Source organism: Haliotis rufescens, unplaced genomic scaffold (assembly GCF_023055435.1).
Source record: "Haliotis rufescens isolate VD_foot unplaced genomic scaffold, xgHalRufe1.0.p SCAF_4, whole genome shotgun sequence".
Lineage (NCBI taxonomy): Eukaryota > Metazoa > Mollusca > Gastropoda > Lepetellida > Haliotidae > Haliotis > Haliotis rufescens.
In genome coordinates, this window is record NW_025964112.1 from 32,523,248 (window position 1) to 32,540,699 (window position 17,452).

At 39.6% G+C, this 17,452-nt stretch overlaps 1 protein-coding gene across 1 annotated transcript in view; it reads right to left on the bottom strand.

Moving 5' to 3' along the window:
* Positions 1-5,074: 5,074 nt before the first annotated feature.
* The window catches only part of LOC124149513 (centromere-associated protein E-like), a 76,974-nt gene continuing 64,596 nt past the window's right edge, over positions 5,075-17,452 (bottom strand). The window contains exons 24-28 of the mRNA XM_046521141.2: positions 14,676-14,773; positions 11,812-12,007; positions 9,842-9,885; positions 6,204-6,335; positions 5,075-5,912 (exon numbers count right to left, since the gene is read on the bottom strand). Coding sequence (XP_046377097.2) covers positions 5,815-5,912; positions 6,204-6,335; positions 9,842-9,885; positions 11,812-12,007; positions 14,676-14,773 — 568 coding nt within the window. The 3' untranslated portion in view covers positions 5,075-5,814. The remainder of the gene's footprint in view (positions 5,913-6,203; positions 6,336-9,841; positions 9,886-11,811; positions 12,008-14,675; positions 14,774-17,452) is intronic.

Below are 17,452 nucleotides of genomic sequence, written 5' to 3' on the forward strand. Positions count from 1 at the left end.
CTAGATCCCAAAGAAAACAATGTCTCCAAGCTGACATAAATGAGCTATGTTCTTCAAAGGGGTTTAAAGTTCAGGAAAACGGCAAGTTTGAGATCCAGGGACCCATAGGAGGTTTCCACATCAGAGGTCAATCCAGAGGCAGAAATTCAACATGTCACCCTTGACCAACTTAGGGATATGGAGGACTTGGACTCAAAGGTCACCACACAGATGAAATCTATGGGACTAGAGCTTTAAGACAGTGACTCTGATGACAGTGCATTGGAGACCAGACACAGGAGTGTTTCCAGAGGTTAGCAGTATTGGCAGGTATTGATGCCAGATCCGCTCAGTCAGTCATAGCGCTGCAGATATGGCCTAACACTGTCCTAAAGCTGGAGTAGGGTGCTATGGTGGTTAGGTTTAAGGACTTCGACTTTAGACTGCTTGTGGCAGGAAAAATATATAGAAATTATCAAGAATGTTTCTACAACTCCTACTGAGAAGCGTGGAAGCTTGGACTAGTTACAAAACATAGCTTATAACAGAGATATGGATGAATGGCCTGACATTCTTGATTTTTACGCGGCATGGCTCTGCAAGATAGAATTGGGTAAAAAATGTGGTCGGACGATTCAAAAGTTTTAGAAACCCTGCTGTTTCCTAAATTTGTTATAAGGAAGCAACAAAGGGACATAGGTCTTAAATCGGCAAACGCTGGTTCCTTCCTTTCTCCACCAACTAACACCGAAATAAATGTCCTCAGCATACCCCTCTCACTGCTACCATCAGAGGCCAACTAAGACTCTTACAGCACATATGTGCTTCTAGTTACCAAATGCATAGAGTCCAAAATAAACACCACGAACACTCTCCTATCCTTACAGCCCAAACCAGCTGAGTGAACAGATAAGACCCCCATCTCTGCAAGTAGAGGAAATAGGGCAGGGTAGCTCTTGTCTATCGGTGACTGCTGTGTCCGCTTGTCCATCAATAGCCATGTTCATAGCCCATCATCACAGTGTAGTTAGTACTGGCATTACACATGCTGAAGGTGTTTTTTTTTTCAAATCTTAATATTGATTATCTTACTCTTCGGTTTAATTATTTTCCAGACCAAGACATTGTCAAATATCTGATTGGCCTATAATGGTAACATCACTCGCACAAGCAAATTGCCCAAACATACAGGTGCAACACAGTTCCCAACTTAGATACAATCATAAACTACCAGGCAAAAGAAACGTATCACTTGTAGATAGTTTTATTTGAATTATATACGGTGCAAAAAGTTAGAATGTTATCAGAAAACAATCACCCAAACACACCCTGTGCACACACGAAAGTCACTTTTTGCAGGATTCGGTAAATATTCATGCGGTCATGAACATTGGGAAAAACAGGATTTTTGGGAACTGATAAAAATGTTGGTGCATGGTTGTTGCATAAATACCGATGTGGGGCAGGGCAAGGATACAGCATAAAAAAGAACATCAGAGAAATGCTGGGACTCACACAAGAGGAACATGACAGAACTATTGGTATGGCCGATATAGGGGCCTCTCAAGGGCAGATTGCAAGAACCCTTATCAAACCAGTATCAGCAACTTATTGAGCTGTTATCAGCAAACAGGCCAGACACAAGACTGTCCAAGATCGGGAAGACCAAGGGTCACAGCGCCAGTTGGAGACACCTACATCTGGACAATCCACCTGCGGAACCGGTAAGTGACGGCACGTCAATGGCGGAGTCTGCATTGGGACACACCATCAGCAGGCGAACAATCTTACCACAACTCTGCATTGCTGGTATCAGAGCCTACCACCCCCTCCATGAAATGGCCTTGACCCCTCTACGCCGCCAATGCAGATTACAAATGGCTAGAACTGTACGTCAGTGGCAGCAGCGTGATTGGGAAATGGTGCTGTTTACAGATGTAAGTCGCTTTAACTTGTTCCGAAATGATGGCCGAGTCCGTGTTTATCGACGGAGGGGAGAGCGACTGGCACCTTACTGCATCAAAAATGTGCACCCTAATAGTGGAGGCGGCCTCTTGGTATGGAATGGTATTTGTGGTGGACAAGGCTTGTCATCATCCATGGGAATCTGGCCAAAGATAGAGAGATGAAGTGTTGCGACCTGTTGTAGTGCCATTCTTACGTGGACCACCAATGGGTACCCTTTTGCAGCAGGATAATGCACGACCACATACCGCCAGACTTGTTCAGCAATATCTGCACAACCTTAACGTCAACATATTGCCTTTGCCAGCATGCTCTCCAGAGATGAATCCTATGGAGCATCTCTGGGATCATCTTGATCGACAGCTGAGACAAAGGATACCTCCCCAGCAAACAGACAGCAACTTTAACAGGTTCTATTGGACGAGAGTTCCTGCTTACGTCATCCGGCGACTGACGACACCCACGAGGAGTGCTTCGCGCATCATGGAATTTGCTCACGTGAGGCACTGTCTTCATCAGCTATTGAACGTCAACAAATGCAACTTCAATCCTTAAATGACAATGTGTAATTTTCTATCAGGTATTAATGTGCAAAATACTGGTTCAAATGCCCCTTGTTTAAAGAAGCACCGACCGTATGAAATCACCCACCCTCTTTACAGAAGTAAAAAGTGTGAAAACAATTCAGTAGGCTAAAGGTTAAATTGCAAGATTGAAAAATATTGTAGCTGGAAGCGTGACCCTTCACAGGCCATTGTTTCGCCAGTGCAAATGGCAACAAAATACTACAACTTACGTCATAGGGTATAGTCATGTGTTTGAAAAGTTTGTGGTACTGTATTCTAAAGGTAGGCCATTACAGCCCAAAGGGGCCAGACTCTTTCATTTCTCAACATTGGAGACTTAGAAGTTTCTGATTCTTGTGCAAGAGTAACTTTTTTACTCAGAGATCATGTGAGACAGTCGAGACCTGGAAAGAACTTTTCAAGGATCACAATCGAAGCATATCCCACGGACAGGAGGCTTTGCCCTCTTACCGTCTTGAACGAATATAGTGCGGGGACTGAACCTCTTAAGGGTAACGAGTCTAATTTGTTCATTTCATATGTGAGGCCGTACGGCCGATTTCAAGAGTCAGTGTATTGAGTGGTCTGCATATGAGCTCTATGAACAGTTATTTCAGATATTTGATTGGACTATGTCTGAAGCCGTTGAGCTTCATTTAAGAATGGGTGTCCATGTTATCTGACAGATTAAAACTAGATTTCTTAAAAATACAAATTATTGGTTGTTTGTCCCTTTATTGGGTTAGATTCATGTTGTTTAAAGTTTCAACAGACCGACAGGTTTGAAGTCTCATGGGACCCCTGAATCACGTGACTGGATGGTAGAATTAGAAAATTAAACGAAACTTACCTGTAAGTTGAAGTTTGATTGGAATTCTTCCAGCCAGTTAGGAGGGATGAAGGGGTAACATGCCCACCCATTGTTCCCTCCCTTGGGCCTTATGTCTATTGCCAATCTGTCCAAACTTCACTTTAAAGTCTGGTCCACGCATGCGCAGTTGCAACCTCATGTTACCCCTTCAACTCACAGGTAAGTCTCATTTAATTTACTAATTATCTGGCATCTTCAAAAGTGTGTGTATGGGCTTTTAGATGCCTCACTTTATTGGTACAAGTAAAGTAAAGTAAAGTATGTGAAGTAATGTGAAACTGTGGTGCTAAAATATCAGTTGTAGGTCCTGCCGTGTTCTACTGGTGGAATGAAACAAATGGCATTGAGGGTGTACTTGCAAGCCATGTTGACGACTTTATCTGGGGTGGATCAGCAGCATATGAAGAATCTGTTGTACCACAAATTAGATAAGCTTCAATGTGTGACGGGAAGAAAGTGATAACTTCTCTTATGTGGGCATTGAACTTGTCAGTGAACAGAATGCTATTCTGATGAAGCAAGAAAATTATGTTGAAAATCTCAATCTGATGTGTCTTGATAATCTCAGCGCAATTCCCGACTGAAAGTAACAGAACTTAATGTTTATCGATTAAAACTGGGACAGATACTTTGGGTTGGTAGACCAGACATCATGTTTGATGCCAGCAGTTTGGCAGCCTCCACAAAGAAGGCTACTGTGCAAGATATTATTGAGGCCAATAAGGCTGTCAAGAAGTTGAAGTCTGAAAAGGCTGCCCTTTGATTCTAATTCCTGGGTGATGAGAATACCCTGGAACTAGTTGAGTTCAGTGATGCCTTGCTTGGCAACTTACCTGATGGTGGTACTCAAGGTGGTCATCAGATAATGCTTGTTGGAGAGAACAGTTCTTTCTCACCCCTTAGTTGGCAATCGAGGCATGTTCGACGTGTAGTGAGGAGTACTTTGCAGGGGAAACATTGGCCATGGCACTGACAGTAGTATATTTCTTGCTACATTGTATTCTGAGTTGACAACAGGGCATGCACAACCAGATGTACCGCCGTCATATAGCTGGAATATTGCTCAGTGCAGCATTAAACAACAAACTAACAAAACACAACCAGATGTACTGCCGATCACCTGTGTTACAGATTGTCATTAATTTTTTAATGCTGTGAAATTCACAAAGTTTGTGAATGATAAAAGGCTTAGAATGGCGATTAGCAGTATTAAAGAACTCATTGAACAGAAACAAATCAAACACATCCTATTGTCTGGGTGAGTAAGCAACTGCTCGCAGATTGTCTGACGCTGTTGAAAGTCCTTGATGATGGTGTGTGGCACCATTACAATTGAAAGACAAATGGCGTGTATCATTATACATCATGTTCATGATCTATGCAACATGCCATGTGAGGTGTACGGACATTTATTTTGCAGATTATGACTTTAAAGAACAATTATTTCTATGATGCATCTTATGTTATAATCTCCACATTGTTCACTTCTGGTTCATATTATTGTGAGCAGGACACCTTTTGTTTTTTGCATTATCTTTTCTAAAAAAGAAATTGAAATGAGATTGTTAACTATTTGATTTTGTCAATATCCTGCCTTGGTTCGGTTGATGGTCCGGTTTTGATAAGCGGAAGCAGTTCCAGTTGTGTAAAAAGACAGAAGAATGGTGGGAATAAAGAAAACGAGATAGTAGACAAATGTTAGAGAACTTTATTTGTAAAAGAAGCAACCTAATTGCTGAATAACTTTTTTTCTTCTAATTTGAATTTTTTATTGGTGGCATTTGACTTCACAACAACAGTCAAAGCACATTCACAGGATATTCTCCTTAATTCCTTCAGCACAGGCACCAGCAATCAAACTAAATAAAATTCACAACATATTCTCTGAAAAGATATTAGAACTTATTATCTACATGTGAATTTCCTTCACAGAATAAAGATTAGAGTGAGTGATGGTTATGGTTTTATGCCGCTTTTACAAATATTTCAGCAATATCACAGCGAGGGACACCAGAAATGGCCTTCACACATTGTACCCATGTCCGGAATCGAACCCATGTCTTTGGCATGACAAGCGAATGCTTTAACCACTAGGTCATGCAAAAGATGATATTAAAAATCCACAAAGCATGTGGTAGTTTATATACAATATGCTCATATATGAATATATATATTTAAAATCTTTTTGTAATGGTTATTACCAATGAAAAGATCTACACAAAACAACAATCTTCTTTTTGAACAGCTCGGTGACACTGGAAACCAAGGATCAAAATCGGAGCAAAATAAATTTATCAGGCACAGTCATTGCATTTCAGCATCCCTTTGGAAAACACCTTTATAATGCAAATTGTCAAACTTTAGGGGACTTGCCAATCTGTGCCTCAAAATTGTGGAGCAAAAGTGTTTCACAAGCATATGCTTAGCGAATCCTCACTGAATTTTGCAGTTCTCATGACCTTCCTTTGCTGAAGATTTCCCTGTCAATCGTCCAGTGCTGAACACTGGCGTTGGACTTTTCAACTGGTTTTCTGTAACAAGAGGTGGCAGTATTAATATAAGAGCACATTTCTCCAAGGCAGCCATGTAAAAAATATTGGGTGGGAAAATTTTAGAGACAGCATGGCTGAAAACATTCATACAAAATTTCAGCTCCTTAGGCCTTGTAGTTACAGAGGAGACGTTGAAAATGTTACGGTTAACGACAGACAACACACAACTTTCAGTCAGGTGAGTACAAAATTAATGCTAAAAAGATCAGAGAAAAGAAGATTATAGCCCATATTATTCCATGCAGGATGTAAATCTATCTGCAGTTCTACCTTTGGATGAGTCTTTGAGGGGTGTTGCATTCTTCTTCCTGATTGCTTCGGCTTTTTCCTTTACCTCTTCATAGCTCAGTGAACGACGCTTCTTGAAAAGTTCTGACAGGCTCCAGTTAAACTCCGGACTTGCTGTTAAAAACACAGACTCGATAAACAGAATATTTCAAACAATCGGTGGCACAAAAATGCTTTATCATTTTAGCAAAATATTCATAACAATGAACATTTCAACACTTTCATGATTCTAGGGAGAACTTTAGCTTATCACCATGACAATAAATTGTATATTTACATGCTTATCCTATCTGACAGTATGCATTTCTTTCTCCTCTTTCGATTTCGTTGTGAAAATGGTCCTAGACAATATTTCAAGCTTCAAAATACACCTCACCCAAACAGATTCCAAGGTGACCATCAGAGGTCAATCAACACATGCACCTCCTGCTTCCTCATCACAGATGTCCCAAGCATACTCATACACTTTCTTAAAGCGTAGGGTGACCATACAGTGATGTGGGGATGGTTGGGTTAGAGATAGGATAAGTATTATGAATATACAATTTATAATAAAATATACAATTCTCAAAATCTCACACTATGCTTTGTGGCTGGTTTGTTGTTTAATGCTGCTCTCAGCAATATTCCAGCTATATGACGGCAGTCTGTAAATAATCGAGTCTGGACCAGACAATTCAGTGATTGATATCATGAGCATCTATCCACGCAATTGGAATTGATGACATGCATCAACCAAGTCAGCGAGCCTGACCACCCGATCCCGTTAGTCGCCTCTTACGACAAGCATGGGTTGCTGAAGACCTATTCTTCCCCGGATCTTCACAGGTCCTCACACTATGCATTAATCCCACGGTTGGAAGGTTGGGGTCAGAAACCCACACTTGTAAAGACCTCAGCCACGAGACATAGACGAAAAAGCTGGTCCTAAAACCATGATCACATCGTCTTAGGCTTGTATAAAACGATTACTAGTGAGTGAGTTGTTTCTGAAAACCCCTTTCCGCTACTAGGATGAAATCTCATGAGGTTAGGTAACTCGTGTTACATGTCTTGGCACAGGATACCGATTTAACGAACAGCTACGTAGCATGAAACAAGAGCAAATGTAAGGGGGAACAGCTTTGCATCTCTTTCATTGCTTTGAACAAGCTTGTAGGATGACTGAGCTTAGCTAAAAATTTGTTGTTTCTAAGCTGGACCAGACAATCAAATAATTGACACCATGAGTATCGATCTATGCAGTAGGGATACAATGACATGCATCTACTACATCAGCGAGTCTGATCACCCAATCCCGTAAGTCGCTTCTTGTGACAAAGCATGGGTTGCTGAAGACCAATTCTAACCTGGATCATCAAAGGTAGAGCTTAGCCAAAAAGACACTATTGTCCTGGATACTTCCAAAGTCGAAGCCATCAACAAGGAGTTGAAGAGTCTCTTGCATGAGCGTCATAGATTCTCTGAAGCTTGGGCGCTCAGTGGGCAGAGTGAGAAGTCTTCCCCAATCCTCTGGGCCTAACAGAGGAGAGCGAGGTGATGGTGAATAACCTTGCCTGCTGTCCAGAGAGTTGGTTCTTTTCAACAAAGTCCCATCTCAGGCCCAGGTAGACTTTACTATGGCGCTATCTTTTAAAATGAATCCTGTTAACATCAAGCGAATGGATCTCACTTATGCAAGCTGCTGTAGCCAGTGCCAACAAGAAGACTGTCTTGAGTGCTCAAAGTCTTTATCAGCCAAAAGTTTGTTAGTTTAAGACGATAAATTACGCAGGATGACGCCTACCAGTCCTTGTTTAAGCCCATTTATGATGAGCGTCAGGCGGGGTAACAACAAGTACCTTCTTGTAACGCCTTTGGGAATATCATGGCTGGGGATCTAACCAATGACCTTCTGCCCAGTGGGCAGATGCTGTATCCAATCAATAGATTGGACTGCTGATGGAGGAGCAGTAATCAGGTGGGATGCTTCCCAACGATGAAATAGCTAGCAATCATCTGATGATGTAGGTGTAGAAGTCTTGTCAGTACAAAGACTGATTGTGGCATGCAAGATGTTAATAAGATCGGCTGTGAGAAACGAGTCTGAACTGTCTTCTTCCAATGCAATTGTAGGCATATCTGACAATTTCTTGGCTGTAGAAGAGCCAGTGAGTATGGTTTGAGGCCGCTCTTAGCAATATCACGGCGGGTAACACCAGAAATGGGCTTCACACATTGTACCCAGCGTGACAAGTGAACGCTTTTAACAACAAGGCTACCCGACCGCCCCTGTTAAAGAGCAAGGTCTAGTAACCTTCAGTGCAGTCCTTTCAGGCATGGTCCATGCTCCTTAGATACAGACTTGGATCTATCGATATCATGTCTGTCACACTTGCATTTGTAGGTTGTGAAATCAGCTGCAGACAGGTCCTTACACTTGCTGCACTTTCAGCTTCTGTACAAAGCCATCGACAGTCACAGCACCATGTGTGAGGGTCTTAAGCTGAAAAAGTTCTCCTGCATTTTCCAACATACAATACATTTCTTGCTGTCCATGTTAAACCCACAAGCTGATTTACAGAGAAAAAATACAAAACATAATACTCCTCTTGAGGAAGAAAATCTGCTTCCACATGAGGGCAATAACAAAGAGAATAAGTTAGCTGGGGTCGTCATGTAATCAGGCAGCATGAGGTGCATTAGTGATGGTAACCTTGGTTACGGCTTGGATGTGTTTTGGGTGAGGTTGCTTGAAACATGTTCAAGGATTGTTTCCAAGGAGAAGGAAGAAATGCATCTTGTGAGATAGGTTAAGTTCTAAAAATATTCTTTGAAATAGTTATGCCTCTCTGATGTACCAGATATATAGTGAAAAAAATGTCCCGTGCTTTGCTGACAATCATGGGAAATAATAAACATACAAGTAAAAAAGAATGATTTAGCAACAGACCAATACATTGTTGTCCATGAAACATGAATTCATCATGACATTGTCAACAAATGTCCTCTGTAAGGCTGAAAGTGGTGTGGGAACAATTGTCAGTTCACAAGCCAGTATCAAGTATGGCCAACATTAGCTATGACATAAGCATGAAAACGGTTTCAAACATGCCAATTACACCCAACCGTTCATTTTCAGACAAGTGTTGCATACCGTTTACAAGATTTGGTCGTCAACAAAGTTGCTTTTCACAGTTAAAACACTTGCAGCAATTTACTCTGTTTGAACCGACTCAGTCCCAGGTGTACTGGGATCCGGAATCTGTGACAGGATGCATGTGCAGTTTCAGGGTCATTATGAAACAGTGTTTCTACATGCTCATCATGCATGATTCTCAAATACCTGTTGCACATTGTATTTTAATGTGATTTTTCATGGTGCAAAGGAGTTTCCCCTGCTAGTATACATGTAAAACTGTCTTAAAGGTAGCCATCAAGGGCTCATTTTCATGAACAGCTTTCATGTAGGCTTCCACTACAAAAACACAGGATACCACAATGTTGACTCTCTGTAAGAGATAAATTCAAATCAAGATGTAGTACTGTGAACATGTGCAGAATGGGAATTCCATTGTGACATGTGTTACTTTAGGTTCTAGCTATTAGGAATGACATGATGACAAAGTATAATAGCAAACCTTTTTCTTCATTTTCTTGCTTCATATTCTTGGGTGTACCAATTCTGAAACAAAACAAGATCACACCAGAATATTGATCATGTTCATTCTTGCAAAGCCTGAAGATAATGGATCCAAATAAATACACTGCACATGAGCATACCTCTTTATTTATTGGAAATTACCGACTAACCTTGACATTTATCATGACCCTCACATGTGGCAAGTATAGAAGAAAGTGATTATGTATTAATGATGGATTACCACTCATGTTTTGACAAAAATGTTTGTGGTGAACTTGATGGTCACAGGTCATTGAGAATCTTGTAGTGAGTGAGTGAGTGAGTGAGTGAGTGAGTGAGTGAGTGAGTGAGTGAGTGAGTGAGTGAGTGAGTGAGTGAGTGAGTGAGTGAGTGAGTGTGTGAGTGAGTGAGTGAGTTTAACGCCGCTTTTAACAGTATTCCAGTTATATCACTGCATGTCCGCTTAATGTGGAAGGAAAGCCCGAAGTGATGCAAGTCTCAGATGTTTACCACTTCGGTGAAACCCATGAGCATGGGTATGGTGCTGACAAACCTAGAAACATAATCAGGTCCAACCGGGATTCGAACCCACAATCATAGGTTTCTGGCGTGCCCAAGGGACACAACTCTACACAGCGAATCGCAGCGCCTTAGACGACTAGGCCACCCATGACCCCTGAGAATCTTGTAAACCCCACTCTAGACATCATATTTAAAACTATTCCTCAAATTAGAATTTTCTAAATATTTTTTTACATTTGTATATTTATCCTGCATTACTCCTTAAGGCATTCACTGCTTACCTTACGACAACAAGAAGGGACTGCGAAACGACGATGGTCCTGGGTGAAGAAATAAACTGTTGTTCTTGAGTCACACTTTTCATGACCACTGCCGCTGTCTTGTGACCTTGATGACAGGTAAGGTCACCTTCTTCACATCACTGCCTGGCACGCTACAGCAGGTACCAGGGGAGCTCTCCTTTTTGATTAATTTAGACCTTCAGTTTTCGACTATGATTCTAAAATTGATCTGCGATGGGTGATGTATTCTTTTCATATTACCTTCACCATGTTGTGTAGTTTAATGTGAATTATTTAGGCGTAAAAATACTCTGTCTTTTTTTCCCGCAACATACTTGTTGTTTGCTGCCATTTTGAACGGTGTTACAATTGTTTTCTAAGTAATATGAAAAGAATACATCACCCATCGCAGATCAATTTTAGAATTGTAGTCGAAAACTGAAGGTCTAAATTAATCCAAAAGGAGAGCTCCCCTGGTGCACGTCCATGCTATAACGCAGTGATGTGAAGAAGGTGACCTTACCTGTCATCAAGGTCACAAGACAGTGGCAGTAGTCTTGAAAAGTGGGACTCAAGAACAACAGTTTATTTCCTCACCCAGGACCATCGTCTTTACGCTGTCCCTTCTTGTTGTAAAGTTAGCAGTGAATGCATTAAGGAGTAATGCAGGATAAGTTAAAAATATAACTGCTCAAGATATTGTGAGTGAGTGAGTTGGGTTGAACACTGAACAATTACATCATGGTGTGATAGCGTGATGTAGGAGGAAAGTGATGCTGGTCTAGACGTTTACCACTTTGGTGAAACCCATCAGCACAGGTATGGTGCTGACAAACCAGGATACATAATCAGGGTTAACAGGGATCGTTAGGTTTCTTGCACGACCCAGGGACACAACCCTGCACAGTGAGTTGCATTGTCTTGTATTGTGAACAAGGTTTTGGTATGTCTACTTCACATCTTGACCTTCAACATTCTCTCATCACAAGCAAAAACATTTCACATTGGGTGGTGTTAAAATATATAAAGCGTCAATGACACCGACTGTAACATAAACAATTTCAGGGAATAAAAAAGGAGTGAATAAAATAGTCGTAAACCTCCCAGCTGGAAACCTGTTATTTTCGATCTATCATCGTTATTAGGAGGCAGGGATTAAACTTACACATTCTTCTTGAGTGCATCATTCTCCTCCTCGAGAGACTTGATTTGCATATAGCAACGAGCTATCTGTGCCTTTTCTTCACGGACACGGAGCTGGAGCTGTTTCTTCTCCCCTTCCAGGATACACACCTTGAACTGGTCGATGATCCCGCTGCGGCTGCTCACTTCCTGCTTCTCTGGTGGGTCTGAAACTGCAACTGAAACAAGAGCACAAGCAATAAGTACAACTCTGGCAAATTCAATGTTATTGTGACCTGTGACACAGAAATAAAATGATGTTCACATGAGCATGACAAGTCACAATTGATATTTTAGCAGATTGAAGATTCCTATACAACTTAAATGGTTTTATATCAAGAAGGCATGTAGAAGTTCCTCTTCGGGGACTTATAACTCAACAGACTACAAAAGAACTAGAAAGTGATAATGGCCTCGGACCAAGCACACCAAATGCATAGAAGATGTTCCTGTTTTTTACAGGGAATCTGTCATCAAGTTTCTTAAGAATTTCATCAATAAACTTTTCCTTCATAGAATCAATGTTGTATTTCCCCTTGACACAATGGTTGCCCTTGAAGACAAGCTTTCCACCATCTGTTGTCGAGTATTCATTCTGCATCTGTTCAAGGTAAGTACTTTGTAAGGCTTCACGCTTCTTCAGACCCTCCAATACAGATTTGCAATGATCTACTGACACCTGAACCATGGACACATCTAAGTCAGACTTCTGAAAAGTCAGACATAGCTGAGACATAACAGGCAAAATATCCATCAACAGATGGTTTCTATGAAGTCATATTGGGAAAGCTTACTGGCACAACCCTCAGCTTTGCTGTCTTTCTGCGTGGCAAAGAAGGATATCAGAGCGTCCAATGACCTGTAGATTGTCTGCACGGCAAGATACACCGATAACCCCAATCATGAACCTTATGAACCGTTTTTATTTTCAATGATGGTTCATCTTAAAGCTGTTGTAGATGATTCAACTTTGTTCTGTTTGCAGAAACTTTTAAGTAGTAAACTAATCCTGTTAAGGTATCCTGGAAGTCTCTTAGGTAGTTGATTTCATTTGCCGCTTGTGAAGTGACCAGGGCCAAACGATGAGCAATATAGGGAAAGTTCATTTGCATTGGATGGACTCTGAAGAGTCACACCTTCACCCGTACCTGTCATCACCCATGACTTTCTCTACTAGAACACTTTTTCCTTCCAAAAACAGTAGTAAGTACTTCATCAGTGCTTTTACCAGTTGCAGACTTGATTTAGACATTTGTAACATAATGTGTGGATGCTACAAATGTCTTTGTATCTGTTACACTAGTGTACACAACAAACTTCTCGCTTATGCCAACATCAGTGCTCTCATCACATAACAGACTGACAAAGGGTGACCTCATCAATTTATTATCCAGTTGCTTGTGAATAACATGGGCTAATGAAAGCATATCAACAGCACTTTTGTCATAACAGTATGTTTCTACTCTTCAGTTCACCCAAATAGGGACAGTTTAGTTGTGAAAGTAGATTCATCAAACTTTGATATTTGCAGTGCTACAGATAAGCAGCGTATTTGCATAAAATACCCCACCCCCCAAATATTCAAAACCATATTACTTTCAATTAACTTGCATACAGAAACGCATGCATTTAATGAAAAACTCAAATGTATAAAAACAGCACGTGCAAATACCCAATGAAGCTTTTTCAGCATGTGTACAAAGGAGTTAATTCTCGAGACACAATTATGAACTAATTTACTTTCCAAGTCAAGCCTTTATATTTAGAACAGTTATGAAACATTATTTCTCTTTTTAAATCTTAAATGTTCACTAATTTTGGGAAAAACCCAACTGAGTGATGAATGGATGAGTGAAAAAATATTGGTTACCCAATGAAAAATGTAATTAACCCAATTAAAATAGAAACCCTAGAGTAAAAACTCAGGTGCTCAAAAAGTTATCTGGAGCTCTGTATTTGACAATAGCAATGTCCTCTTTGCCATCCAGTTCACAGCCTCAAGTGATACAATTATCCTAAAAAACCTCAGAAGTTTACTGTTTCTGTCCCTCTGCTTTGTTGACCGACATTCTCAATTTAGTCTTGTTTCCTGTCCTTTTGTGCAGACAATGATAACCGGCAAGATAACATATGGCATTCAGCAATATTAATTTCAGCCAATCAGAGGACTCGTTACAAACAGGGACGTTTTATTAAGTATTCAGAAAGTATTCAGAAACTTACATTATCTTGATGACAAATCGAAATCAAGAATTTTATGTATCATATTTGTGAGACAATAACTTTATTACAGAATTTGGATGCGCAGAACACTGAATACTTCTGGTCAATGATGTAAAATAAATTTGTATTTGTAGAAATTATCACCAAATAGTAATCATTGTCAATAATTCAAAGAGTACTACCTCTATAACATCAAGCTTAATCCCAACCATCTCTCCAATAAACTGCATCTAGTTGCTGTTGTTGGAAAGAACTGAGGATTTCCCACCTTCCATATGCACAAGAGGTTTAGGAAGGGAGATACTATTGGTATCACAACTGATAGTTGACAGTGAAGAGGACTTCTGCTGAAAATCTGAAGATTTCTACAGTGATGACAAGTGACAGCATTTCTGGCACTCATGTAAGAGAGGTTTTGTATTTTGTAGGATTAGGCATTGTTCACAGTTCTTAAAAACACACACATTACTGTTGAAGCTATGGGAGCAATACACTGTTAATTCTTGCAAGTGCTCTCAGTGCACAGATCCTGGCTGGCAGGGATATATCCCCTGCTAACATCTACTTCCTGATCCTGCTTAAACCAGGAAACCAGGCAGCCCTTTCCACCAAACACAAACTCACAAGATGCATCATAGCTTTGTTGAAGCGTCCTCATCTTTGCCTTGAGTTTTTTTACGACCCCTTCCTGGTACTCCACCTCCTCCTCTAGGGCATTTTTCCTGAAGAAGACATACGCCATCAGTTAGCAGGGGAGCTGGCATACAACAGCAACATACACAAATTCACAGGCAAACAGATACAATTCATCAGCTGTTCATAGTTTTATATATTGTGGGAAATTCCCTGTTCTGTGCCATCATCCACTGGCATTTCAGGCCAAGCAAATTTACCGAAGATGACCTCTGAAAATTAGGTATTATATCGTAAATGTCGCCATTTTTTATATATTACTAAATCACCACTCACGGCTTTGTTAACAGCATGTTTTGAAATCTAAAATTCTGATATTTACTTGGAGAATTACATTTTAAAATTAGCATATTAGTGATCACTGGTATCTGTCTTTTATCAAATCACCAGTGATCATTCCAAATCGTCCTAGATCCTTTCAGAATGTTTTGGAAAATATGCATAGACTGCGTGAACTTTGCGCCATATTGGATAGTGTTTTCAAAATCACCTTTCAGTATACAGGTTATGAGACGCCTGTAACATCACATATATTTCAAACTAAGCTGCGATACATGCATCCTTGAAGTCCTCATACATTTTAGAATAAAATAACTAATGGTCTTTGTCATCAAGTGCCAAGATGAAATCAAGCAAAATAAGTTAGGTATGAAAATGAACGCTGTGCTTGAAAAACTGCACTTGTTTGAAATGTAAACAAAGCAAGATTTTACACAGTGTAGCATTTTCTCCCATTTTGAGCTATCCATTCCTCCATTCGTTCAAGACATTGGCTCAACATTTTCAGAATGTGCATGGGAAGAGAATCGTAGGAAGAATTAGGTAATTTAAAATGGATACATTGCAATGATTTGATCTTTTCAACAGAAGTTACCGTCCTGTGTGATGCCATGACTGATGCAAAATCACACACAATGGCAAAAGCATTTATCGGAATTTCTGACTATTTCCGTTTGTTTCAATGAAAAATATAACAACAAATAACAGTACATAGATTGTCAGAATATTTCTGATTACTTGCATGTCACATTTATGTATATACAATCCCTGAATCAACGACAGTCCCCTTGTAATATCCCGCGTACTGTTGACAGTGAACACGCCATTTTGTAAAAGTCGATCACCGGTAGTGATGTCATACGTCAACATTGTTGTACATATTTGGTAATTTCTTTGAGGTGAAGGTCCTTGAATGAGAGTGCACACGATCACTGTATCATGCTGTTTAGAGTTTCAGTTATGGTGTATATTCTGCATGTATTTTATACGTTTTTACACTCAATTAATTTCACTTTAGATATTTTGTCAATGTTCAAAATGATATCATACGTAGGTATGGGCCACAACATGAATGAACCTTTGATAATCTCCTGTTTGTTTGAACATTGTTTACATAAGAATTGATAAGTTTATATCGTCGAATATGATAGTTCTTTCCTTTGGACAAGTGTTACAAGATGAAGTGTAAATGTAACTGTAACATGTACATATTTCTTGGGATGTGTAATAGTCAGTATTATAAGTTCATATCACAATAGCCATTTCATTTTATTTTATAACTGAAACTGATTATATAACTTTAACAAAATGGATAATATTTTTCGTTAAATATATTTCTGGAAGAATTGTCTTGGTCTTGGAAATGTTATTATGTTGTTTGATACACAGAACAGTGATATCTAACAATTCCACAGGTGCGTGTTAGTCACAAACAATTTACAAATTATTCCCCTCGTTTTGCATTATACATCAATGGGTTTATCCTTTTTTAAATATTGTGATCACAGGATATTAAACTGTTTACTTTATTTCTCCAGGAATTGTGAAAAGTATAGAAATATAACCCATGCCATGTACCCCGTTGGGTCAACCTTATTCAATTATCCTGATAATTCTATACCAATAGAGCTTTCCTTGCATTTGTTATTGTGTAATTCTGAGAGGAGATGAAGAGAAATAATCACATAATAATGAACAAATATATGTCCAGTATTGAATATAATTTTGATTCTTTTGAAATATTCTTTGAGGTATTTCATTACGTAATTTGATGCCAAACAGGTGTGTGTCTTGTCCAATTAAGATACACACTAAACTATCTAATTGTTTATATATTCAAGACATTATTTACATGGTGAAAGCAGTCATGTTATGTTGGGTAGAAAAAGCGTCCAATTCTGTTTTACACATCAAGATTTTGACCTGAGTTGCAATAAACTGGTGCTAAGAATAGAAGAGTTATGCCCCCTTTTCTTTGTACGTGTGTAACCTCTCTTTCGCCTTTTGACTTCATAGAGCAAAATCAGTTTTCATCATTTACGGAAGGCTATTTTTGGCATTGAATGTATGTTGTTATACATACGCATATAACTCCATTTGATATATAGTTACGTCGTTCAGATATTAGGCAGTATTTTGTTTGCTCACAGTTTCCGTAAAGCTGCTAAACAAAAGAAATCGTCGCACAGTACTTTTATCGGTGTACGATAAAAATGGAGAAATTTCCTGTTTTTCAACGGAGAATAAATTCTCGGACAACACTTAGCAGTGTCTTTTTTTAAAACCAGTTTAACATTTGCAGTTTAATTGACACCATTATATAGGAAATTTAACTTCTCCATCTCTGAATAATTTTATGGCCAGAGGTAGATCCAGTGCAATTCTCACACAATCTTGACTTTTCCGATCTTAGGAAAATATGTGTCAGA